The sequence below is a fragment of the Oncorhynchus kisutch genome, unplaced genomic scaffold (genome assembly GCF_002021735.2).
Source record: "Oncorhynchus kisutch isolate 150728-3 unplaced genomic scaffold, Okis_V2 Okis03b-Okis08b_hom, whole genome shotgun sequence".
NCBI classification, from domain to species: domain Eukaryota; kingdom Metazoa; phylum Chordata; class Actinopteri; order Salmoniformes; family Salmonidae; genus Oncorhynchus; species Oncorhynchus kisutch.
Genome location: NW_022261980.1, coordinates 9,149,343 through 9,176,701, shown reverse-complemented (window position 1 = coordinate 9,176,701; position 27,359 = coordinate 9,149,343). Strand labels below are relative to the sequence as shown.

Below are 27,359 nucleotides of genomic sequence, written 5' to 3'. Positions count from 1 at the left end.
AGGATGGAGAAGCTGTCTTCATTAAAGTATAGGGATTCTATTGGGGAGATATAGGTAGCATACAGGAGGACAGTTCTCTGTTGAGATAATTTCCTTTAGAATTTCTAGCCAAATGTAAAATATTCTTCTTTTGATCAATTTAATAGAGTGAGTTAGGGCTGCTCTATACCAAATTAGCGTACCCCCTGAGTCCCTTCCCTGTTTCACAGCTGGTAGTTTGGTGGATGGGACTACCAGCTCTCTGTAACCTAGAGGGCAACCAGTGGGTCAGTCTCCTCTATACCATGATTCTTGTAGGATGATTATGTCTGTATTTCTAATTTCTTTGATAATGTCCAGGTTCCTGCTCTTTAGGCCAAAGGCAGATGACCTCAGGCCATCTGTGTGACTTTCATGTTGAAGCCCTCTTTTCTGGAGTGGGGGCATGGGGTGGGCAGGAGGGGCATAGGTCTGATCTCTGTTTCTCTGTCTCTCAATTCTATTCAAGGGCTTTACTGGCATGGGAAATGTATGTTTGCATTGCCAAAGCAAGTGAAATAGATCATTAACAAAAGTGAAATAGACAAAAAAATTACAGTAAACATTACACTTACAAAAGTTCCCAAAATAATAAAGACATTTCAAATGTCATATTATGTGTATATATACAGTGTTGTAATGATGTGCAAGTAGTTAAAGTACGAAAGGGAAAATAAATAAACGTAAATATGGGTTGTATTTACAATGGTGTTTGTTCTTCACTGGTTGCCCTTTTCTTGTGGCAACAGGTCACTAATCTTGCTGGTGTGATTGCTCTCTCTCTCTGTCTGTGTCTCTGTCTGTAGCTCTGTATGTGTCTCTCTCTCTCTGTCTGTAGCTCTGTCTAGCTCTGTCTGTAGCTCTGTATGTGTCTCTCTCTGTCTGTAGCTCTGTCTAGCTCTGTCTGTGTCTCTGTCTGTAGTTCTCTGTAGCTGTCTGTAGTTCTCTGTAGCTCTGTCTGTAGCCCTGTCTGTAGCTCGTTCTGTAGCCCTGTCTGTAGCTCTCTGTAGCTCGGTCTGTAGCTCTGTCTGTAGCTCTCTGTAGCCCTGTCTGTAGTTCTCTGTAGCTGTCTGTAGTTCTCTGTAGCTGTCTGTAGTTCTCTGTAGCTCTGTCTGTAGCTCGTTCTGTAGCCCTGTCTGTAGCTCTCTGTAGCCCTGTCTGTAGCTCTCTGTAGCCCTGTCTGTAGTTCTCTGTAGCTCTGTCTGTAGCTCTGGGCAACTCTCCACTGAACTCTGGTGTTCTGCTGAAGAATCAAACCTGCCACAGCAGCAGTCCTTAGTTGTTCTCCGTGCTCTATATTCCGTATAGTTACATTGTGGAGTTCACATTTGGTGATATCTTCTCATCTGCAGCGTTTTTTTGTTTAACTTAATTAAATGGCCTATTGTACTACTGTACGTTTTGATGCTTGGCCTATTGTACGTTTTGATGCTTGGCCTACATGCAAATAGACCAGGGCCTACGTTGCATAGATGTCTTCGAGCTATGGTCTCTGCTGACCCAGACATGGATATCAGTGTGTAAGTAGTGAATAGACTGGTGTCGCTGGCCATATCTAGGCTACTCAGTTCTGTTAAATAGTAGGCTGCTCTAGGATCTTATACTGTCCCAGACCAGCGCTCCTCATGCCTGCCCCTTCACCCTACCTCTCCAGTGCTCCTCACCCCTGCCCCTTCACCCTACCTCTCCAGTGCTCCTCACCCCTGCCCCTTCACCCTACCTCTCCAGTGCTCCTCACCCCTGCCCCTTCACCCTACCTCTCCAGCGCTCCTCACCCCTGCCCCTTCACCCTACCTCTCCAGCGCTCCTCACGCCTTCACTCTACCTCTCCAGCGCTCCTCACGCCTGCTCCTTCACCCTACCTCTCCAGCACTCCTCACGCATTCACTCTACCTCTCCAGCGCTCCTCACCCCTGCTCCTTCACTCTACCTCTCCAGCGCTCCTCATGCCTGCTCCTTCACCCTACCTCTCCAGCACTCCTCACGCCTGCTCCTTCACCCTACCTCTCCAGCGCTCCTCACGCCTTCACTCTACCTCTCCAGCGCTCCTCACCCCTGCTCCTTCACCCTACCTCTCCAGCGCTCCTCACGCCTTCACCCTACCTCTCCAGCGCTCCTCACCCCTGCTCCTTCACCCTAACTCTCCAGCGCTCCTCGCTCCTCACGCCTGCCCCTTCACCCTACCTCTCCAGCACTCCTCACCCCTGCCCCTTCACCCTACCTCTCCAGCGCTCCTCACCCCTGCTCCTTCACCCTACCTCTCCAGCGCTCCTCACGCCTTCCCCTTCACCCTACCTCTCCAGCGCTCCTCACCCCTGCCCCTTCACCCTACCTCTCCAGCGCTCCTCACCCCTGCTCCTTCACCCTACCTCTCCAGTGCCCCTTCACCCTACCTCTCCAGCGCTCCTCACGCCTTCACTCTACCTCTCCAGCGCTCCTCACGCCTGCTCCTTCACCCTACCTCTCCAGCGATCCTCACGCCTTCACTCTACCTCTCCAGCGATCCTCACCCCTGCTCCTTCACCCTACCTCTCCAGCGCTCCTCACGCCTGCTCCTTCACCCTACCTCTCCAGCGCTCCTCACCCCTGCTCCTTCACCCTACCTCTCCAGCGCTCCTCACGCCTGCTCCTTCACCCTACCTCTCCAGCGCTCCTCACCCCTGCTCCTTCACTCTACCTCTCCAGCGCTCCTCACCCCTGCTCCTTCACCCTACCTCTCCAGCGCTCCTCACGCCTTCACCCTACCTCTCCAGCGCTCCTCACCCCTGCTCCTTCACCCTACCTCTCCAGCGCTCCTCACTCCTCACGCCTGCCCCTTCACCCTACCTCTCCAGCGCTCCTCACGCCTTCACTCTACCTCTCCAGCGCTCCTCACGCCTGCTTCTTCACCCTACCTCTCCAGCGCTCCTCACGCCTGCTCCTTCACCCTACCTCTCCAGCGCTCCTCACTCCTGCTCCTTCACCCTACCTCTCCAGCGTTCCTCACGCCTTCACCCTACCTCTCCAGCGCTCCTCACTCCTGCTCCTTCACCCTACCTCTCCAGCGCTCCTCGCTCCTCACGCCTGCCCCTTCACCCTACCTCTCCAGCGCTCCTCACTCCTGCCCCTTCACCCTACCTCTCCAGCGCTTCTCACTCCTGCCCCTTCACCCTACCTCTCCAGCGCTCCTCACTCCTGCCCCTTCACCCTACCTCGCCATAGCTCCTCATGATTGCCTCTTTTCACAGGAGCTGTGGAGAATTTAATTTGTTTTGGGAGCTCCACTGCTTGTATCCTTCCCTCTCTCCTTCCTTCCCTCCTTCCCTCCCTCTCTCCCTCTTTCCCTCCTTCCCACACTCCAAAGGAATTAATGCTCACTAGCACTCTACTCCCCCTCAACCAATAGAAAATACACCAGGGCAATTCCAAGGTAACAGATGCTGATTTTTCACTTTAAATGTATGACAAACAAACAACTAATGTTTGCTAAGTTAAACAAACCATACAACTCTATGCACAATGACGACTTTTAACATTTCCACTGAACATTTTACCAAAACACATTTACTGGAAGAACTGTGCAGACGTTAAGACCAAATTTGGGTTGTCCTGACCCCACCAAATCTGTTTCACAAGTTTGGACAGCAGAGTAGAGTGCAGTGCAGGACCGGACAGTTCAGGACAGTAGAGTTGAATAGTTTAGTATAGGGCGATATGGCCAAAATATCATATCACCGGGTTTTTTTCTTCTTCACATTTGACGGTATTTTAAATAATATACGTTTTTTTAAATTTGCTCCATGAGTTGTGCATGACGCCTGGGTGGCAACACAGACATTATGGGATTTCATTGGTGCTTTCTCCATTCTGATGGTTTTACACTGTTCAATCAAACGTCAACTAAAAATTTCCCACTGCCACGTAGAGCTGCACGATATGGGCAAAAACATCTAGCCTGATCTTTAACCAAATATTGCAATTTGCGATTTAGATCAAAACACTTGAGCTGTTGGAATCCTGGAAATATAATGATGATTATCATAATTCTATAGTTAGAATGTAAAAGTGGTCACTTTGAATACGGTGTTTGATATGACAACGAATGAAAAAGCCAGGGAATTAGGAATTATTATACTAATAGGATATCTGTGGAGGTATTACTGTGACAGGGTAGGAACCAAAGTGTTGGTCAGTGTTACCCAGGAGAGTGGGAACTTATAATCTTTGTCTACAATAAATGTTTTCTCGTACTTCATGTAGCTAACATTTATGCTTTGCCTATTCCTCTCTGATTTAGAAAATACTGTTGCACAAACATGCTGATTTAGGCCTACACAAGCACTGTTATCAGGCTGTATTAGCTAGCTACGTTTGCTAACTAGCGATTTAGCATATTCAGCTTACAATTTATTTTAGTTTTAGTGAGACTCTGCATGCAGAATTCTGCTAAAATATCCGTGTACATTGTCAAACACCAAATAATGTATCGGCCTAATTACCCAGTAATTATCTAAATCTATAAAGGGTGGTTACATACTACAACCACCTAAAAGGAAGCGATTCCCAAACGTTCCATAACAAAGCCATCACCTACAGAGAGATGAACCTGAATAAGTGTCCCCTAAGCAAGCTGGTCCTGGGGCTCTGTTCACAAACACACCCCACAGAGCCCCATGACAGCAACACAATTAGACCCAACCAAATCTTGATAAAACAAAAAGATAATTACTTCATACATTGGAAAGAATTTACAAAAAAATCTGAGCAAACTAGAACACTATTGGGCCCTAAACAGAGAGTACACAGTGGCAAAATACCTGACCACTGTGACTGACCCAAACTTAAGGAAAGCTTTGACTATGTACAGACTCAGTGAGCATAGCCTTGCTATTGAGAAAGGCCACCATAGGCAGACCTGGCTCTCAAGAGAAAACAGGCTATGTGCACAAACTGAGCTGCAATTCCTATCCTCCTGCCCAATGTATGACCATATTAGAGACACATATTTCCCTCAGATTACACAGACCAACAAATAATTTAAAAAACAAATGCAATTTTGATAAACTCTTGTATCTCTTTGTTGAAATACCACAGTGTGCCATCATAGCAGCCAGATGTTTGACCTTGTGCTACAAGAAAAGGTCAACCATTGAAAATACAACCCATATTTATTTTCCCTTTTTTAACTTTTAACTATTTGCACATCATTACAACACTATATATATATATGTGTGTGTATATACACACATGTTTTAAACTGGATGGTTAGAGCCCTGAATGCTGATTGGCTGACAGCCGGGATATGTCAGACCATATACCACGGTTATGACAAAACATTTATTTTTACTGCTCTAATTACATTGGTAACCAGTTTACAATAGCAGTAAGGCACCTTGGGGGTTTGTGGTATATGGCCAGTATACCACTGCTAATGGCTGTTCTTAGGCACGATGCATTGGGCCTTATTGCTTAAATATTACATTTGAAATTTCTTTATTCTTTCTGAACTTTTGTGAGGAATGTTTACTGTTCATTTTTTATTGTTTATTTCACTTTTGTTTTATCTATTTCACTTGCTTTGACGTTGTTAACATGTGTTTCCCATGCCAATAAAGCCCTTGAATTTAATTGAGTTGAGAGAGAGAGAGGAAAGCTTTGACTATGTACAGACTCAGTGAGCATAGCCTTGCTATTGAGAAAGGCCGCCGTAGGCAGACATGGCTCTCAAGAGAAGACAGGATATGTGCTCACTGCCCACAAAATGAGGTGGAAACTGAGCTGCACTTCCTAACCTCCTGCCCAATGTATGACCATATTAGAGAGACATATTTCCCTCAGATTACACAGATCCACAAAGAATTCGAAAACAAATCCAATTTTGATAAACTCCCATATCTACTGGGTGAAATTCCACAGTGTGCCATCAAAGCAGCAAGATTTGTGACCTGTTGCCACGAGAAAAGGGCAACCAGTGAAGAACAAACACCATTGTAAATACAACCCATATTTATGCTTATTTATTTTATCTTGTGTCCTTTACCATTTGTACATTGTTAAAACACTGTATATATATATAATATGACATTTGTAATGTCTTTATTGTTTTGAAACTTCTGTATGTGTGATGTTTACTGTTAATTTTTATTGTTTATTTCACTTTATATATTCACTTTATATATTATCTACCCCACTTGCTTTGGCAATGTTAACACGTTTCCCATGCCAATAAAGCCCTTGAATTGAATTGAGAGAGAGAGAGAGACTGAGAGAGAGACGGGAGAGAGAGACGGAGAGAGAGACGGAGAGAGAGACGGAGAGAGAGACGGAGAGAGAGACGGAGAGAGAGACAGAGAGAGAGAGACGGAGAGAGAGACGGAGAGAGAGACGGAGAGTGAGACGGAGAGCGAGAGATGACTCAAGTAGCAGAGTATCCATTTAACAAACCAATCATTTTAAATACCTTTTTATAGAAGGTAAAGTAAAAACTCAAACCGGTCTGTACATTCATACCAGTCACATAGTAAAATATGTCATACCTTTCCTTTTCTTTGGTGTGCTATGTAGATGTTAATATGAGTTAGCAGAGGTCTTCAACATGTGTGTTGTTCTGTGTTATTGAAGGCGTTTTCTAAGACCCCATCTGTGTGGCCAGAAATCCAAGTTGAAATGCTGGAGCCAGAAATGCCAGAGGGCGTTACTTCGCTGTCAGATATGATATCAGTATGTTATGCTGGATTCAATTAGAATTTATGCGTCTGAATCTTCTGTGTGCTTACTGCCTTATCATACACATTTCCTTTATTTTATAAGGACAGCACAGGAAGTGTAGCCTATGTGCTGCAAATAGAGGACAGAGTGAAGTGTGACTTACTCAATAAGGCCAGCGATTCCCAAACTCGGTCCTGGGGACCCCCAGTGGGGCCCCTTTTGGTTTTTGCCCTAACGCTACACAGCTGATTCATATAATTAGCTAATCATCAAGCTTTGATCATCAGCTGTGTAGTGTTAGGGCGCAAACCAAAATGTGCTCTCCTTGGGTTCCTGAGGATGGAGTTTTGGGAACACTGTTGTAGGCCTTGCTAATAGCTGTATAGCCTAAATCCTCATGATGCTAGGATTGATGCTACATGCCTGGAGTCTGGACCCATCACTCCTCTCACAGCGTGGCCTAAAGGACTGTGTGACATCAGATGTTTTGGCCTGATAAAAACAGTGTCCTGATAATTACTGTAACTATGATAATTGGGCCTTGTATGATGAGTCAGGCCAAGCCTCCTATAAAATGTGATGGAAGGAAAAGAGAGAGAGTGCTCTGTCCTTCTGTCTCTCCTCCTCTGGCTCCAGTGTTTTTGTATCTATTTGTTTTCCCTCACTTTTCTTCAGGCCAGTGGAGGAATGTTACACATCCGCAGTCGGGTAAAGGGGGGGAAATATGTGTACAGTTGTGTGTGTGCTATGCTAAGCTACAGTTAGGGTTTCTAAGGCTAGTGTTAGTAGTAGCTGGGTTATGCTAAGCTACAGTTAGGTTTTTCTAAGGCTAGTGTTAGTAGTAGCTGGGTTATGCTAAGCTACAGTTGGATAGGGTTTCTAGGGCTAGTGTTAGTAGTAGCTGGGTTATGCTAAGCTACAGTTGGATAGGGTTTCTAGGGCTAGTGTTAGTGGTAGCTGGGCTATTCTAAGCTACAGTTAGGGTTTCTAGGGCTGGTGTTAGTGGTAGCTGGGCTATTCTAAGCTACAGTTAGGGTTTCTAGGGCTGGTGATAGTGGTAGCTGGGCTATTCTAAGCTACAGTTAGACAAGGTTTCTTGGGCTGGTGTTAGTGGTAGCTGGGCTATGCTAAGCTAAAGATGGATAGGGTTTCCAGGGCTAGTGTCACAGTGGTAGCTGGGCTATGCTAAGCTACAGTTAGGGTTTCTAGGGCTAGTGTCAGTGGTAGCTGGGTTATGAGAGATTTCAGAAAGACAGATACACACATTCACTCTCTCTCTTGCTCTCAATTCAATGGGCTTTATTAGCATGAGAAACATAGCACTGTCTCTCACACGCTATCTTTCCCCCTCTCTCTCTCACATACACTCTTCAGCCTGTGTATGTGGTTGACTACTGGGAGTGTGTGTGTGGGGGGGTAGCAGCTCAGGGGAGGTTTTAGTGCTCTGTGTTTTAATCACTGGTTTTATCTCTCCCCTGTCATTAAGATAAATGATATGAAGGTGGCTATCCAAGTCTCCAATATTCCACGCCCAGGGCGTTTGTTATACTAGGGGTGTGTGCTGCGTGTGCCTGTCACGTTGACTTATGTGCTGCCATCATATCTGCTATTTTACCCATATATTTGATTATTATGTAACCTATTACATTAGAGCTTCTGAGGGCTGTTTTCCATACGAAAGCACACAGCTGCTGCTCAGTGGACCTGTCACCTCATTCCACACCCACCCGGTGTGGTCTGAAACAGCCCTGATACACCCAGCGTTATCCTGCTACCTTAGCCTTTCAGAACCACACATTATCACCTCACTTAAGTTGCGCTGCTGGAGTGACTCACCTCCATAAGCTTTGCTTGTTGTTCTTCTTTGTAAACAAACACGTGTGACTGTCTCAAACTGCTGTTTTGGGAAACCCAGTACCGGCAAGCCTCATAATGAAGCTTGTGCTGGACCTTGTGCACATGTTGACTGCAGGTATTTATTTAAAAAGTGCTAATATTCAAAGCCCAAAAAGTGTAATTTACCAAAATGCTAACAACTACTAAGGAATCCTCATAGGATGCTAACTAAATGCTAACAACTACTAAGGAATCCTCATAGGATGCTAACTAAATGCTAACAACTACTAAGGAATCCTCATAGGATGCTAACTAAATGCTAACAACTACTAAGGAATCCTCATAGGATGCTAACTAAATGCTAACAACTACTAAGGAATCCTCATAGAGGATGCTAATTAAATACTAACGAGCGCATTGCAAACATTTTGTACAGTTTCTGACCTAAACTATACAAGTAACTCCCAAATGCTACTCCGTTTGCTGCGCTAAAGGAACTGCTGTTATCAAGAGAATACTTGATTTTTGGAAGAAGCTACCACTTCGCCAGATAGCTCACTAGCTACTAAATTAGCTAATCAAAAGCACAACTGCAGAGCATTTAGCACATTCTAGAAAGTTAACTTAATAGTTATAAGATATCTAGCTGGCGAACATTTAGTTGTGAATTCCAGTCTGAAAATTAGATCACCAGGCGCGTGCTGCACGACAGTGAGAGACTCACAAGCCTCCGGTCTCGTTATTGTGTGCTTATAAACAAACACCACGTGACAGGGAACTATCGTAAGCGTCATAATTATGTGACAGATGAAATGGAGAACACAATGTTCTTTATCTCCTAATGTATTGCACAAGTTGACTGAAGGTATTTACTTAAAAAGTAGCTACAAATATTCAAATGTATAGTTTCAACGGTATTGGAAAACCATCCCGTGGTTTTTCCCCAAATACCCCGGTATACGGTATATACGTTATACCGCCCAAACTCAGTTATAGTGGGGTCACATTATAGGGAGATCATCAGTGGACTGATCTAGCTACATCAGTCTACACCAGTAATATATATAGGCTAGATAAAGATTTAGAATCGAGGCCATGTCTATGGTCATCGAGGCGAAGCCTTGAAGGAGAGAGAATTAGTGATGGGGGTGAACATCACTGTACCTGCATCAGAACTCCAGAGCTTTTACACTGTACCTGCATCAGAACTCCAGAGCTTTTACACTGTACCTGCATCAGAACTCCAGAACTTTTACACTGTACCTGCATCAGAACTCCAGAGCTTTTACACTGTACCTGCATCAGAACTCCAGAGCTTTTACACTGTACCTGCATCAGAACTCCAGAGCTTTTACACTGTACCTGCATCAGAACTCCAGAGCTTTTACACTGTACCTGCATCAGAACTCCAGAACTTTTACACTGTACCTGCATCAGAACTCCAGAACTTTTACACTGTACCTGCATCAGAACTCCAGAACTTTTACACTGTACCTGCATCAGAACTCCAGAACTTTTACACTGTACCTGCATCAGAACTCCAGAGCTTTTACACTGTACCTGCATCAGAACTCCAGAGCTTTTACACTGTACCTGCATCAGAACTCCAGAACTTTTACTTTATAACTTGTTGTCCATATAGTTTTTTAATCGGGAGCCAATTTGTTTTCAGCACATTTATTTCCATGACTGATCATGGAATAGACATTTGGTGAGATATATGTTTGGAACATCGCATCGCATACAGAGTCATGAAAATTGCAGTGTTAATAGTTTTTGATTTAGTGTTTGTCATTTTGACTAAAATATCACCATGTCACATTTTTGTCATTTGAAGGATTTAGTCTAGTTATTATTTGTTCACCTTTATTTAACCAGGTAGGCTAGTTGAGAACACCTTTATTTAACCAGGTAGGCCAGATCACCTTTATTTAACCAGGTAGGCTAGTTGAGAACAAGTTCTCATTTACAACTGCGACCTGGCCAAGATAAAGCAAAGCAGTGCGACACAAACAACAACACAGAGTTACACATGGAATAAACAAACATACAGTCAATACAATAGAAAATGTCTATATGGAATGTGTGCAAATGAGGTAGGATAAGAGAGGTAAGGCAATAAATAGGCCATAGTGGTGAAATAATTACAATTTAGCAATTAAACACTGGAGTGATAGATGTGCAGAAGATGAGTGTTCAAGTAGAGGTACTGGGGTGCAAAGGAGCAAAATAAATAACAGTATGGGGATGAGGTAGTTGGATGGGCAATTTACAGATGGCTATGTACAGGTGCAGTGATCTGTGAGCTGCTCTGACAGCTGGTGCTTAAAGCTAGTGAGGGAGAGATGAGTTTCCAGCTTCAGTGATTTGGTAATGGTACCGGGGTCGCGTTCAGTAGGCTCCTGGTAATGGTACCAGGATCACGTTCTCGAACGTAGCACATAGAAATGCCATGAATAGAGCCGGCGTTATCCCTTATTCAACATGTCAGAGAGGCATGTTTGTGTTCTACATGGCCTCTTTCTGAGTGTTCCATAACATTGTGTTCCCCAGGTTGTTAGCTATAGCTAGTTAATGTGGTAACATGACTGGACAAGGTGTAGCCTAAACAAATGGTTAACGGTCCAGTCCGTAAGTAGCCTAGCTTTAGAATGGCCCATGATATGCTTTATGAATATAAAATGTGGCCCTCCAATATAGCGGCAGTATTATGGGTCATGTCTTTTGAACGGGAGCCTAAGGTCTAGAATTGATCAGTTCGCAGAGGAAAAGAGGGAGACTTGGTGGCATTGTCTATAAAACCTGTATATGAAACACTGTGAGAAAAGTGGGAGGGGTTGAGCGTCACTACAAATTCAAAGACAGCCTACTTTTCTCAAGATTACTCAAGGGGGAGAAAAACATAGCCAGACTGTTGTTTTACTACTAAACTCAATACTGCTACTGTTTTTATTTATTTTGTAAAGCAGCTTGTGTTTCTTAACCAGCCGAAGGGTAGCTAACTAGAAGTCTGGCGATAAAGCAAGAGAGTCGCCTGTGTGATGTGTACACTATAAGCGGAGCCTGTCTGCCTGTCTTCACACTCATCGCTTGCTCCCCTGCAGCTCACCAGCTGATGTAGGCTGTGTGTGCTGGGTGTGACGTGTCCTTCCCACTGCTGAATGCGCTGCACATCTGTGCTGCTAATATTAATTGAGCTTATCACTGAAAAGCGCTCAATCGTTCCAGAAACTCTTGTCCAGTCCACTTAGTAGTCTGATTTTTTATTTTTATTTTTTGTCATAGAGATCATTTTCTCGTCTCATTTTATATATATTTTTCTGGGTCTGTTTTATATTATAGTCAATATTTTTGTTGATGAAATTAACGCTGTGGTATCGGCACCTAAGTATCGTATTGTGAGGTCCCTGGCAATTCCCAGCCCAAGAGCAAATTAGATGTTAGTTGCTCGAATGTCCACCCATAGCATGGAGAACATACATTATTAATATGCATGGGCATTTCATTATTATAGATAATGAACAATTTGCATCTCATTAGCATGGAATTAGTATCAGCTCACTCATGAACTGGTTCCAGTCCACAGGTCGTACTGGTAGGAACCTGGTCTGATAACACTTCATTGAAATTCATATCACACCCTCGCCACATGTAATTATCTGTAGTGGAAACTAGGCCTGCATCAACCCTTCTGAGAGAGCTGGTGATACGTATTAGCCTATATCACATAGTTTATACATTCGTTTGATGGATTTAGCTTCATCTGCGCCATGAAAATTCAAAATCATGAATCAAAATGAAGCTATTTGGCTACCTAGTCTAAAGCAGTAGGACTATTGTTGAGGGTAAAAAGGTGAAACAACTGCAAGAATGCATAGAATAAGATGTCTGGGGGTGGCAGGGTAGCCTAGTGGTTAGAGTGTTGGACTAGTAACCGGAAGGTTGCGAGTTCAAACCCCCGAGCTGACAAGGTACAAATCTGTCGTTCTGCCCCTGAACAGGCAGTTAACCCACTGTTCCTAGGCCATCATTGTAAATAAGAATTTGTTCTTAACTGACTTGCCTCGTTAAATAAAGGTAACATTTAAAATTTATTTAAAAAAGTTCAATTGATGTTGTGTATGCTTCTACAGTATATTAAAGTTAACTGGGTTTTTAGGTGTAATGTATATGGAATAATGGCGCATTGCTTTCCCTTCATGGATTCTTCTTGTGGGTAGAACTTCACAAACTGGCAATGATAGTTAAAGCTCTTCTGTGTGAGGCATCTGATCATTAGACTACTCCTACGCTGTTGTCCATGTTTCACGCTACGCCAACCAGGTAAGTCTCCTCGCACCTTTTGTTGGTTTAAGCAAGGAGTACTTCAGGAGTTTTGTAGACTCATTTCATTTAACCTAACTCAACACTCTCTCTCTCTCTCTCTGTCTCTGTCTCTCTGTGTCTCTCTCTGTCTCTCTGTCTCTGTCTCTCTCTCTCTGTCCCTGTCTCTCTCTCTGTCCCTGTCTCTCTCTCTGTCTCTGTCTCTGTCTCTCTCTGTCTCTCCTCCACAGCAAATGGTGATGAGCCTGCGCGTTTCAGAGCTGCAGGTTCTGCTAGGTTACGCGGGCCGGAACAAACACGGGCGAAAACATGAGCTGTTAACCATGGCCCTGCATCTCCTGAAAGCCGGCTGCAGCCCCGCCGTGCAGATGAAGATCAAGGAGCTGTACTGCAGACGCTTCCCCACCAAGATGGGCTCTCCCTCAGAGCTGGTCCTGCCCGGACCACACTACCCTGCCTCGGGAGGAGGGGGCACCGCCGCCCTACCTGCCGGCCTCAGCCAGCTGGCGTATGAGGGCCACGGGCACGGGGGAGTACCCTCGCCGGCTGCCCTGCTGCCCATCTCGTTGCTGGGGCCTGGCAAGCACGAGCTCAGCGGGCTGGCGCACCACCTGCCCACCTCGGCCACCCTGCATCCGGTGCACCCAGACGTCAAGCTGCAGAGGCTGCCCTTCTACGATATGCTGGACGAGCTCATCAAACCCACCAGTCTAGGTAAGGGTGTCTGTGGGTGTCTGGTGTCTGTGGGTGGCTGGTGTCTGTGGGTGGCTGGTGTCTGTGGGTGGCTGGTTTCTGTGGGTGGCTGGTTTCTGTGGGTGTCTGGTGTCTGTGGGTGTCTGGTGCCTGTGGCTGGCTGGTGTCTGTGGCTGGCTGGTGTCTGTGGCTGGTTGGTGTCTGTGGCTGGCTGGTGTCTGTGGCTGGCTGGTGTCTGTGGCTGGTTGGTGTCTGTGGCTGGCTGGTGTCTGTGGGTGTATGGTGTCTGTGGGTGTCTGTGGCTGGCTGGTGTCTGTGGCTGTCTGGTGTCTGTGGGTGTCTGTGGCTGTCTGGTGTCTGTGGGTGTCTGTGGCTGTGGCTGGCTGGTGTCTGTGGCTGGCTGGTGTCTGTGGCTGTCTGTGGCTGTCTGGTGTCTGGTGTCTGTGGCTGGTTGGTGTCTGTGGCTGGCTGGTGTCTGTGGCTGGCTGGTGTCTGTGGGTGGCTGGTGTCTGTGGCTGGCTGGTGTCTGTGGCTGGCTGGTGTCTGTGGCTGGCCGGTGTCTGTGGCTGGCCGGTGTATGTGGCTGGTTGGTGTCTGTGGCTGGCTGGTGCCTGTGGCTGGCTGGTGTCTGTGGCTGGCTGGTGTCTGTGGCTGGCTGGTGTCTGTGGCTGGCTGGTGTCTGTGGCTGGTTGGTGTCTGTGGATTGGTTTGTGTAGTGTTGCAAAACTACCTCTTCTGACTATTGACCCTTTTCACAACTTCATGGTTGTTTGATCAATTGGACTGATCAATGTAAGAAGACTCGCGGATTTTGGTGAATGCTTTCTACTGATCCAAAGTCACGCTGTTGCTACTGCCTGTAAACACACAGTCCAGTTTAAAGTGAAAGATGACAGGTCATACTGCCTGTAAAACACACAGTCCAGTTCAAAGTAAACACACAGTCCAGTTCATAGTGAATGATGTCAGGCCCTACTGCCTGTAAACACACAGTCTAGTTTCAACGTGAATGATGTCAGGCCCTACTGCCTGTAAACACACAGTCTAGTTCAACGTGAATGATGGCAGGCCCTACTGCCTGTAAACACACAGTCTAGTTCAACGTGAATGATGACAGGCCCTACTGCCTGTAAACATACAGTCTAGTTCAAAGTGAATGATGGCAGCAGGCCTGTGTGGCAAATGGCTTATTTGCATAAAGGCCTACTGTATCACTGATTGGCTATGGTGCTCCAGTCTGTGTCGTCTGGACAATAGGTTTTATTTACTGCAGTGTTAATTGTTCAAATTCACAGCTGTTTTCCCTCTATATATTACTGTAGAATTTTCACTAATGCTAATGAAGTGGGAACATCTGAAAATGATCATATCTATGTGCTTATCAGTCCATTTAGAAGCAGGCATCATATTCTTACTGGGGGCGTATATGAACATATTTTAACAAGAATTCATTGTTGCTAAAACGGTGTCAGTTCCACGTTAATATAACAAGGATTCATGCTCTACCAACTGGGGGCCATACGAGACCATACGAGACCATACGGGGCCATACGGGTCCATACAGAGCTATACGGGGCCATACGGATTCCATACGGAATCCATACTGAGCCATACGGGGCCATACGGGGCCATACGGAGCCATACGGAGCCATACGAGATCATACGGGACCATACGGAGCCATACGGAGCCATACGAGACCATACGGAGCCATACGGGACCATACGGAGCCATATTGGACCATACGGGACCATACGGAGCCATACGCGACCATACGGAGCCATACGGGACCATACGGAGCCATACGGGACAATACGGAGCCATACGAGACCATACGGAGCCATACGGGACCATACGGAGCCATATTGGACCATACGGAGCCATACGCAACCATACGGAGCCATACGGGACCATACGGAGCCATACGGGACAATACGGAGCCATACGGGACAATACGGAGCCTCTCAGGCTGTGCATCCTCTGTCTTTCTAAGTAACCTATTTATAATAACAGTTGCATCTCAACACTGCTCTTTATTTTGAAGTGTCCCGTTCTATTAGATATGCAAATGCTGCATCACACCCCACTGCACCTTGTCTGATAAAACACCTCCCCTTTCAACCTGCACCAACTTCCCTGCAAATATATGGAAATGTCTACATTTTCCTACATTAGCATTTTGATGGAGTAGGATACCGGATTGTGATTCATTTGCCTCCGGTTGCATGTACAAACACACTGCCCACAACACTGTCCTCTCGCCACATCTCTCCTCTCTCCATCGCTCTCGTTTTTGACGTGCTGTGTTGTGTGATGAAATCCTACAGCCATACACCTGTGCCTACAAAACACATCCCCCATCATGTGACTGTTAGGCACATATATATACACACACACACACACACACACACACACACACACACACACACACACACACACACACACACACACACACACGCTCCTCCACACAAACTCTTACCAAACCTCATAAAAAAACAGTGACCCATTCAAATAAATAATGCATTTCAATCACACGTGTCCCCCAGGCAGAGAGAACAGCCCGAGGTAGAGAATGGAGCTGCTTTCAGTCATTGAAGACCTGATTCCTTCCCTGCACGGTGTGGTAATGAATTATCCACAGCCTTAGTTTTTGAGGAGATGACCCTCTTTATCCTAATAATAATGGCAGGACAGTAATGAAGCAGCTTGATTAATTCATTTGCCTTCCCAGACGGACCGAGGGGAGCCTCTCTCTCTCTCTCTCTGTTTATCTATAGTTATATTCCTCTTTCTCTTTTCATCTCTAGCTCTATTCCTCTCTCCCCCCCTCTCTCTACCCTCTCTCTCTCTTCCCCCTCTCCCCCTCTCTCTCTCTCTCTCTCTGTTTATCTATAGCTCTATTCCTCTCTCTTCCCTCTATCTTCCCCCTCTCTGTTTATCTATAGCTCTTCCTCTCTCTCTGTTTATCTATAGCTCTATTCCTCTCTCTCTGTTTATCTATAGCTCTATTCCTCTCTCTTCCCTCTATCTTCCCTCTCTCTGTTTATCTATAGCTCTATTCCTCTCTCTTCCCTCTATCTTCCCTCTCTCTGTTTATCTATAGCTCTATTCCTCTCTCTTCCCTCTATCTTCCCTCTCTCTGTTTATCTATAGCTCTATTCCTCTCTCTTCCCTCTCTCTCTGTTTATCTATAGCTCTTCCTCTCTCTTCCCCCTCTCTCTGTTTATCTATAGCTCTATTCCTCTCTCTTCCCTCTATCTTCCCCCTCTCTGTTTATCTATAGCTCTATTCCTCTCTCTCTGTTTATCTATAGCTCTATTCCTCTCTCTTCCCTCTATCTTCCCCCTCTCTCTGTTTATCTATAGCTCTATTCCTCTCTCTCTGTTTATCCATAGCTCTATTCCTCTCTCTTCCCCATCTCTCTGTTTATCTATAGCTCTCTTCCCCATCTCTCTGTTTATCTATAGCTCTATTCCTCTCTCTCTGTTTATCTATAGCTCTATTCCTCTCTCTTCCCCATCTCTCTGTTTATCTATAGCTCTATTCCTCTCTCTTCCCTCTATCTTCCCCCTCTCTGTTTATCTATAGCTCTTCCTCTCTCTCTGTTTATCTATAGCTCTATTCCTCTCTCTCTGTTTATCTATAGCTCTATTCCTCTCTCTTCCCTCTATCTTCCCTCTCTCTGTTTATCTATAGCTCTATTCCTCTCTCTTCCCTCTATCTTCCCTCTCTCTGTTTATCTATAGCTCTATTCCTCTCTCTTCCCTCTCTCTCTGTTTATCTATAGCTCTTCCTCTCTCTTCCCCCTCTCTCTGTTTATCTATAGCTCTATTCCTCTCTCTTCCCTCTATCTTCCCCCTCTCTGTTTATCTATAGCTCTATTCCTCTCTCTCTGTTTATCTATAGCTCTATTCCTCTCTCTTCCCTCTATCTTCCCCCTCTCTCTGTTTATCTATAGCTCTATTCCTCTCTCTCTGTTTATCCATAGCTCTATTCCTCTCTCTTCCCCATCTCTCTGTTTATCTATAGCTCTCTTCCCCATCTCTCTGTTTATCTATAGCTCTATTCCTCTCTCTCTGTTTATCTATAGCTCTATTCCTCTCTCTTCCCCATCTCTCTGTTTATCTATAGCTCTATTCCTCTCTCTTCCCCATCTCTCTGTTTATCTATAGCTCTATTCCTCTCTCTTCCCCCTCTCTTCCCCCTCTCTGTTTATCTATAGCTCTATTCCTCTCTCTTCCCCATCTCTCTGTTTATCTATAGCTCTATTCCTCTCTCTTCCCCATCTCTCTGTTTATCTATAGCTCTATTCCTCTCTCTTCCCTCTCTCTTCCCCATCTCTCTGTTTATCTATAGCTCTATTCCTCTCTCTTCCCTCTCTCTTCCACATCTCTCTGTTTATCTCTAGCTCTATTCCTCTCTCTTCCCCCTCTCTTCCCCCCCTCTCTTTATCTATAGCTCTATTCCTCTCTCTTCCCCATCTCTCTGTTTATCTATAGCTCTATTCCTCTCTCTTCCCTCTCTCTTCCCCCTCTCTGTTTATCTATAGCTCTTCCTCTCTTCCCTCTCTCTCTGTTTATCTATAGCTCTATTCCTCTCTCTTCCCCCTCTCTTACCCCTCTCTGTTTATCTATAGCTCTATTCCTCTCTCTTCCCTCTCTCTCTGTTTATCTATAGCTCTATTCCTCTCTCTTCCCCCTCTCTTCCCCCTCTCTGTTTATCTATAGCTCTATTCCTCTCTCTTCCCCCTCTCTTCCCCCTCTCTCTTTATCTATAGCTCTATTCCTCTCTCTTCCCCATCTCTCTGTTTATCTATAGCTCTATTCCTCTCTCTTCCCTCTCTCTTCCCCCTCTCTGTTTATCTATAGCTCTTCCTCTCTTCCCTCTCTCTCTGTTTATCTATAGCTCTATTCCTCTCTCTTCCCCCTCTCTTCCCCCTCTCTGTTTATCTATAGCTCTATTCCTCTCTCTCTGTTTATCTATAGCTCTATTCCTCTCTCTTCCCCATCTCTCTGTTTATCTATAGCTCTATTCCTCTCTCTTCCCTCTATCTTCCCCCTCTCTGTTTATCTATAGCTCTTCCTCTCTCTCTGTTTATCTATAGCTCTATTCCTCTCTCTCTGTTTATCTATAGCTCTATTCCTCTCTCTTCCCTCTATCTTCCCTCTCTCTGTTTATCTATAGCTCTATTCCTCTCTCTTCCCTCTATCTTCCCTCTCTCTGTTTATCTATAGCTCTATTCCTCTCTCTTCCCTCTCTCTCTGTTTATCTATAGCTCTTCCTCTCTCTTCCCCCTCTCTCTGTTTATCTATAGCTCTATTCCTCTCTCTTCCCTCTATCTTCCCCCTCTCTGTTTATCTATAGCTCTATTCCTCTCTCTCTGTTTATCTATAGCTCTATTCCTCTCTCTTCCCTCTATCTTCCCCCTCTCTCTGTTTATCTATAGCTCTATTCCTCTCTCTCTGTTTATCCATAGCTCTATTCCTCTCTCTTCCCCATCTCTCTGTTTATCTATAGCTCTCTTCCCCATCTCTCTGTTTATCTATAGCTCTATTCCTCTCTCTCTGTTTATCTATAGCTCTATTCCTCTCTCTTCCCCATCTCTCTGTTTATCTATAGCTCTATTCCTCTCTCTTCCCCATCTCTCTGTTTATCTATAGCTCTATTCCTCTCTCTTCCCCCTCTCTTCCCCCTCTCTGTTTATCTATAGCTCTATTCCTCTCTCTTCCCCATCTCTCTGTTTATCTATAGCTCTATTCCTCTCTCTTCCCCATCTCTCTGTTTATCTATAGCTCTATTCCTCTCTCTTCCCTCTCTCTTCCCCATCTCTCTGTTTATCTATAGCTCTATTCCTCTCTCTTCCCTCTCTCTTCCACATCTCTCTGTTTATCTCTAGCTCTATTCCTCTCTCTTCCCCCTCTCTTCTTCCCCCCCTCTCTTTATCTATAGCTCTATTCCTCTCTCTTCCCCATCTCTCTGTTTATCTATAGCTCTATTCCTCTCTCTTCCCTCTCTCTTCCCCCTCTCTGTTTATCTATAGCTCTTCCTCTCTTCCCTCTCTCTCTGTTTATCTATAGCTCTATTCCTCTCTCTTCCCCCTCTCTTACCCCTCTCTGTTTATCTATAGCTCTATTCCTCTCTCTTCCCTCTCTCTCTGTTTATCTATAGCTCTATTCCTCTCTCTTCCCCTCTCTTCCCCCTCTCTGTTTATCTATAGCTCTATTCCTCTCTCTTCCCCCTCTCTTCCCCCTCTCTCTTTATCTATAGCTCTATTCCTCTCTCTTCCCCATCTCTCTGTTTATCTATAGCTCTATTGCTCTCTCTTCCCTCTCTCTTCCCCCTCTCTGTTTATCTATAGCTCTTCCTCTCTTCCCTCTCTCTCTGTTTATCTATAGCTCTATTCCTCTCTCTTCCCCCTCTCTTCCCCCTCTCTGTTTATCTATAGCTCTATTCCTCTCTCTTCCCTCTCTCTCTGTTTATCTATAGCTCTGTTAGTCTCTCTGTTTATCTATAGCTCTATTAGTCTCTCTCTGTTTATCTCTAGCTCTATTCCTCTCTCTCTGTTTATCTATAGCTCTATTCCTCTCTCTCTGTTTATCTATAGCTCTATTCCTCTCTCTTACCCCTCTCTTCCCCCTCTCTGTTTATCTATAGCTCTATTCCTCTCTCTTCCCTCTCTCTCTGTTTATCTATAGCTCTATTAGTCTCTCTCTGTTTATCTATAGCTCTATTAGTCTCTCTCTGTTTATCTATAGCTCTATTCCTCTCTCTCTGTTTATCTATAGCTCTATTCCTCTCTCTTCCCTCTCTCTCTGTTTATCTATAGCTCTATTCCTCTCTCTTCCCTCTCTCTCTGTTTATCTATAGCTCTATTAGTCTCTCTCTGTTTATCTATAGCTCTATTAGTCTCTCTCTGTTTATCTATAGCTCTATTCCTCTCTCTCTGTTTATCTATAGCTCTATTCCTCTCTCTTCCCCCTCTCTGTTTATCTATAGCTCTTCCTCTCTCTCTGTTTATCTATAGCTCTATTCCTCTCTCTTCCCCCTCTCTGTTTATCTATAGCTCTTCCTCTCTCTCTGTTTATCTATAGCTCTATTCCTCTCTCTTCCACCTCTCTCTGTTCATCTCTAGCTCTATGCCTCTCTTCCCCCCTCTCTCTCTGTTCATCTCTAGCTCTATGCCTCTCTTCCCCCCTCTCTCTCTGTTCATCTCTAGCTCTTTGCCTCTCTTCCACCTCTCTCTGTTCATCTCTAGCTCTATGCCTCTCTTCCCCCCTCTCTCTCTGTTCATCTCTAGCTCTATGCCTCTCTTCCCCCCTCTCTCTTTTCATCTCTAGCTCTTTGCCTCTCTTCCCTCTCTCTACCCCTCTCTGTTCATCTATAGTTATATTCATTTCTCTCTCTGTCTATCATTAGCTCTCTTGCCCCCCTCCCTTAACCCCACCCCTCTCTGTTTATTGCTAGTTATCTTGCCCACCCCTCCCCCACTCTCTCTCCCTCTGTCTATCATTAGTGTTCTCTCTCTCTCTCTCTCTCTCACTCTTGCATTCCCTGATTATCGCTGGCTCTGTTTCCCTCCATCTCTCACTCTCTCACTCTGTTTATCTCTAGCTGCCTTGTCCTCCCCCCTCTATGGCTGTGCCTCTCTCTCTCTCTCCCACCCCTCCCCCTCTCTGGCTGTGCCTCTCTCTCCCATCCCCCACTCGTTATCTTCGCCCTGCCTCTCTCTACCCTATCCCAGCTCCCTCTCCCTCCCTTTCTCTCTTCTCTCCCTCACTCTACCCACTCCCTCCTGCTCTCCTCTCCCTCACTCAATTCAATCTCTCTCTTCTATCCCTCACTCTACACACACACACCTCCCTCACTCAATTAAATCTCTCTCCTCTCCCTCACTCTACCCACTCCCTCCCTCTCTACTCTACCCACTCCCTCCCTCTCTACTCTATCCACTCCCTCCCTCTCTCCTCTCCCTCACTCTACCCACTCCCACCCTCTCTCCTCTCCCTCACTCAATTCAATTCACTATCTTTCTTCCCTCCCTCTCTCCTCTCCCTCACTCTACCCACTCCCTCCCTCCCCCTCACTCAATTCAATTCACTCCCCTCCCTCCCTCTGTCCCTCACTCTACCCATGCCCTCCCTCCCCCTCTCGCTCCTCTCCCTCCCCTCTCCAGTCTGTGCAGCAGCCTGTTCTCCTGTTGGAAGGCCTGTAATGTCCTGAGTCTTATCAGTACATGTTGTTGGCCTCCAGTTACCCCAGCTCCCCTCTGTAAAGACTGGTTAATGTAGCAACTGAGGACCTGCGCGGCTCTGCTCATTAAATAGGCCACATTCATGTTTGTCGAACTCTAAACTCTTCATCACCAACACCATCATCCTCTGCCAGGGAGCCATGCCTCTGTGTTCATTATGGATATCAATGTGGCATGCATACATTATACATGATTTTAATCACCATATTCTTGGGAAATAATGTAGGACTATTTCAAATTTGATGAGCATTTCATGAATAATAAATATTTCTGAGACTTTCTCCTTTGAATGTTTCTTTGAAAGTCATGAGTAGGAGGGGAGATGTTTGTATTGAAATACAGAGGTGTCCTTTTGTGTTTGTGGATTCGGGGTCTTGTAGACTCCTCGTATAGCCTTCCTCAGTGCGGATTGTTGAAAACACATCGAGTACGATTCCTGAAATCTCTAAACTCTCTGGTCAAACAAGATGGCCGCCTCCCACCACATCTGGTCAAACAAGATGGCTGCCCCCCACCACATCTGGTCAAACAAGATGGCCGCCCCCCACCACATCTGGTCAAACAAGATGGCTGCCCCCCACCACATCTGGTCAAACAAGATGGCCGCCCCCCACCACATCTGGTCAAACAAGATGGCCGCCCCCACCACATCTGGTCAAACAAGATGGCCGCCCCCCACCACATCTGGTCAAACAAGATGGCCGCCCCCCACCACATCTGGTCAAACAAGATTCCTGCCCCCCACCACATCTGGTCAAACAAGATGGCCGCCCCCCACCACATCTGGTCAAACAAGATGGCTGCCCCCCACCACATCTGGTCAAACAAGATGGCCGCCTCCCACCACATCTGGTCAAACAAGATGGCTGCCCCCCACCACATCTGGTCAAACAAGATGGCCGCCTCCCACCACATCTGGTCAAACAAGATGGCTGCCCCCCACCACATCTGGTCAAACAAGATGGCTGCCCCCCACCACATCTGGTCAAACAAGATGGCCGCCTCCCACCACATCTGGTCAAACAAGATGGCTGCCCCCCACCACATCTGGTCAAACAAGATGGCCGCCTCCCACCACATCTGGTCAAACAAGATGGCTGCCCCCCACCACATCTGGTCAAACAAGATGGCCGCCCCCCACCACATCTGGTCAAACAAGCTGGCTGCCCCCCACCACATCTGGTCAAACAAGATGGCCACCCCCCACCACATCTGCCACAACAGAGCCCTGAGAAGGTGGCAGATGTGTGAACAGGTTTAAGAGGCCTCTGAAAGACCTTAACTCAGCTCTTTAAGGGCCAAGGAGGAATTTTTATTGGAATGCACAACGTTGGCGTTACACAACTTCATATGTGTTTTGTTTTCATCAACATGGATATTTTCATGACACACCATGCAGACCCCAGAAGGCTGTGACTACACACACACACACACACACACACACACACACACACACACACACACACACACAGAAGCAAATTGACCCATCATAATCTTCTCACTAGTCAATACACACCCAATCCCTCAACGCAAACCACCTCTTCACTCAGTAGACAAAACAACACCTGACCTCACTACACACAACCCGACCCCCTCCCCTCCCCCTCACTACACACAACCCGCCCCCACCCCCCTCCCCCTCACTACACACAACCCGCCCCCCCCCCTCCCCCTCCCAACACACAACCCGCCCCCCCCCTCCCCCTCACTACACACAACCCGCCCCACCCCCCTCCCCCTCCCTACACACAACCCGACCCCCCCCCTCCCCCTCACTACACACAACCCGACCCCCACCCCTCACTACACACAACCCGACCCACACCCCTCCCCCTCACTCCACACAACCCGCCCCACCCCCCTCCCCCTCACTACACACAAACTGACCCCCACCCCTCCCCTTCACTACACACAACCCAACCCCCCCTCCCTACACACAACCCAACCCCCCCTCCCTACACACAACCCGACCCCTCTCCCCCTCACTACACACAACCCCCCCCCCCCTCCCCCCCACTACACACAACCCGACCCCACCTCACTACACAACCCCCCCTCCCCCTCCCCCTCACTACACACAACCCGACCCCCCTCACTACACACAACCCGAACTCCTCCCCCCCTCACTACAGCATCTCTCCTCCAAGCCCACTCCTCTTCAATGTGTTCTCCATACATCACCTCACACACACACAGCATCTCTCCTCCAAGCCCACTCCTCTTCAATGTGTTCTCCATACATCACCTCACACACACACAGCATCTCTCCTCCAAGCCCACTCCTCTTCAATGTGTTCTCTGTACATCACCTCACACACACACAGCATCTCTCCTCCAAGCCCACTCCTCTTCAATGTGTTCTCCATACATCACCTCACACACACACACACAGCATCTCTCCTCCAAGCCCACTCCTCTTCAATGTGTTCTCCATACATCACCTCACATAGCAGTGATGGCAGCCAGGCTGGGAACAGCCACCACTCTGAACTAATACCAGGAAGCATGCAGCAGGAGTGTGTGTGTGTGTGTGTGTGTGTGTGTGTGTGTGTGTGTGTGTGTGTGTGTGTGTGGCTGCAGCAAGAGCTCTGGAATGTGTTAATTGCTACTGTGTAGAGTAGAGAGGATGGCTGCACAGGTCTCTCAGTATAGGGACAATAAAGGGTCATTATGGCTGTTGGGGAAAGGGAAGTTGATTAGTCTGGAAGGTTCAGTTGTTGGGGGGGATTGGTATGGCATCCATGGTTACCTGTTACCGTGGTGGAGCTGAACGGAGCGGTCTGTTACCGTGGTGGAGCTGAACGGAGCGGTCTGTTACCGTGGTGGAGCTGAACGGAGCGGTCTGTTACCGTGGTGGAGCTGAACGGAGCGGTCTGTTACCGTGGTGGAGCTGAACGGAGCGGTCTGTTACCGTGGTGGAGCTGAACGGAGCGGTCTGTTACCGTGGTGGAGCTGAACGGAACGGTCTGTTACTGTGGTGGAGCTGAACGGAGCGGTCTGTTACCGTGATGGAGCTGAACGGAGCGGTCTGTTACTGTGGGTGACCGTGAGAGGAGCTAAACCATTTTGGCTCCTTTCTGTGAGTGATTAGTACCAGATCTCGTGTGTCTGTGTGAGCGTGTGTGTATTGTAATGTATAAAACAATGGGATGATGCCACTCACTAGCTAATAGACTCCAGATGGTCTTTGCTCCACTGAAGAACTAGAGCGGCTCTCATTCGCCCTAGCATATAGTTCCCTCTCATCTCCTCCTCTCAGCCAGTACTGACTCCAGAACAGATTCTCCCTAGCATATAGTTCCCTCTCATCTCCTCCTCTTAGCCAGTACTGACTCCAGAACAGATTCTCCCTAGCATATAGTTCCCTCTCATCTCCTCCTCTTAGCCAGTACTGACTCCAGAACAGATTCTCCCTAGCATATAGTTCCCTCTCATCTCCTCCTCTTAGCCAGTACTGACTCCAAAACAGATTCTCCCTAGCATATAGTTCCCTCTCATCTCCTCCTCTTAGCCAGTACTGACTCCAGAACAGATTCTCCCTAGCATATAGTTCCCTCTCATCTCCTCCTCTTAGCCAGTACTGACTCCAGAACACATTCACCCCAGAAAGAAAAGGTACAGATGGGAGCCTTTTACCATAAGAGCTGATCTAGGAACAGTGTTTTCCATGCTTTTGCTGTCAGAAGCAGCCGGCCAGTATAGATCTGACAGATGGAGGTGTGTGTGTGTGTGTGTTAACCCTTTGCCTTTCCATCAGTAACGTAGAAACACACCCCTCACAGATCCCTCCACTCTGCAGCCGATGGCTGGAACAAATCAGATGCTGAAGATTGAGCGGGGGGGGGGGGGGGGAGAGAGAGAGAGAGAGAGAGAGAGCGAGCGGGAAGAGAGAATAACAGTCTATTTATAGCCTGGGCGCCCGGGAGGAAGAAGACCATTGTTAGGAACCAACTGCTGCACTCGAGGATCACATGGATGTTTGTATTCTTTCTACCATCTAGTATTGTAGCAGACTGGGGGCTGTGGTAAATCCACCTCACACCCCTTCTCATCTCTAATTGCACCCCAGGTGGTGGAAAGAGAACCACACACCCATTTTGACAGACAGACAGGCGGTGAAAAACAGATTGTTCTCCGTTAATGCAGATGAGTTGGGGAACCTGGTGGTTGGGCCTTGGGAATCGTCTAGTGGTGGTGGGGGGGGTCTTCTTGGTTGGTCCCTCCCCCCCCCCCCCCCCCCCCCCCCATCATCCTAAACGGAAAGTAATTACCACCATCAAGAGAGTTCCCTCATATTACTCTGTGATCATTTAGTGTGTGTGTGTGTGTGTGTGGGGTGGGGGTGTGTGGGGGTGGGTGGGTGTGTGGGGGGGGGGGGGGGGGGGGGGGGGGGGGTGTAATCAAAAGGAAGCCAGTTAAGCTGTTGTCAGTATAGTTGCAGCCTGATGCCTTTCCATGTGATTGGCCCTGAACGATCTGCTTTACCCTGTCCAGCCAATCCGGTAACTACACTGAACAAAAGATATAAACGTGTTGGTCACGTTTCATGAGCTGAAATAAAAGATCCCAGAAATGTTCCCATACGCTCAAAAAGCTTACTTCTATCTAATGTTGTACACAGATTTGTTTACATCTCTGTTAGTGGGCATTTCAAGAAACTGATTAAACAGCCTGATCATTACACAGGTGCACCTTGTGCCCGGGGACAAAAGGCCACTCTAAAATGTGCAGTGTCACAATGCCACAGATGTCTCATGTTTTGAGGGAGCGTGTATTTGGCACGCTGACTGCAGGAATGTTCACCAGAGCTGTTGCCAGACAATTGAATGTTAATTTCTCTAATATAAGCCACCTCCAACTTCTTTTAAGAGAATTTGACAGTACGTCAGAACCGCAGACCGCGTGTATGGCGTCGTGGGGGTGAGCAGTTTGCTGATGTCAGCCTTGTGAACAGAGTGCCCCATGATGGGGTTATGGTATGGGGTAGGCATGCGCTACGGACAATGAACACAATTGCATTTTATCAATAGCTGTTTAAATGCAAAGAGAGAGCGAGTTGAGATCCTGAGGCCCGTTGTCGTTGCTATACATTCTCCTCCATCACCTCACGTTTCAGCATGATAATGCACAGCCCTATGTCGCAAGGATCTGTACACCATCCCTGGAAGCTGAAAATGTCCTGCATACTCACCAGACGTCACCCATTGAGCATGTTTGGGATGCTCTGAATCAACGTGTACGACAGCGTGTACAATATCCAGCTACTTCGCACAGCCATTGAGGAGGAGTGGGACAACATTCCACAGGCCACAATCAACAGCCTGATCAACTGCGAAGGAGATGTTGTGCTGCATGAGACAAATGGTGGTCACACCAGATGCTGACTGGTTCTGATCCACGCAACTACTTCCATTGTTATTATTATTATAAAGGTATCTGTGACCAACAGATGTATATCTGATATTGCCAGTCATGTCAAATCCATGGATTATAGCCTGAATGAATATTTCAATTGACTGATTTCTTTATATGAATGTAACTCAGTGAAGACTT

The 27,359-nt window shown here is 46.6% G+C and overlaps 1 protein-coding gene across 2 annotated transcripts in view; it reads left to right on the top strand.

Moving 5' to 3' along the window:
• Window positions 1-27,359, top strand: part of LOC109877229 (E3 SUMO-protein ligase PIAS1) — a 78,722-nt gene that overhangs the window by 29,112 nt on the left and 22,251 nt on the right. For both annotated transcript variants that reach the window (XM_031812569.1, XM_031812568.1), the window contains exon 2: window positions 13,095-13,578. In XM_031812569.1, coding sequence (XP_031668429.1) covers window positions 13,095-13,578 — 484 coding nt within the window. The remainder of the gene's footprint in view (window positions 1-13,094; window positions 13,579-27,359) is intronic.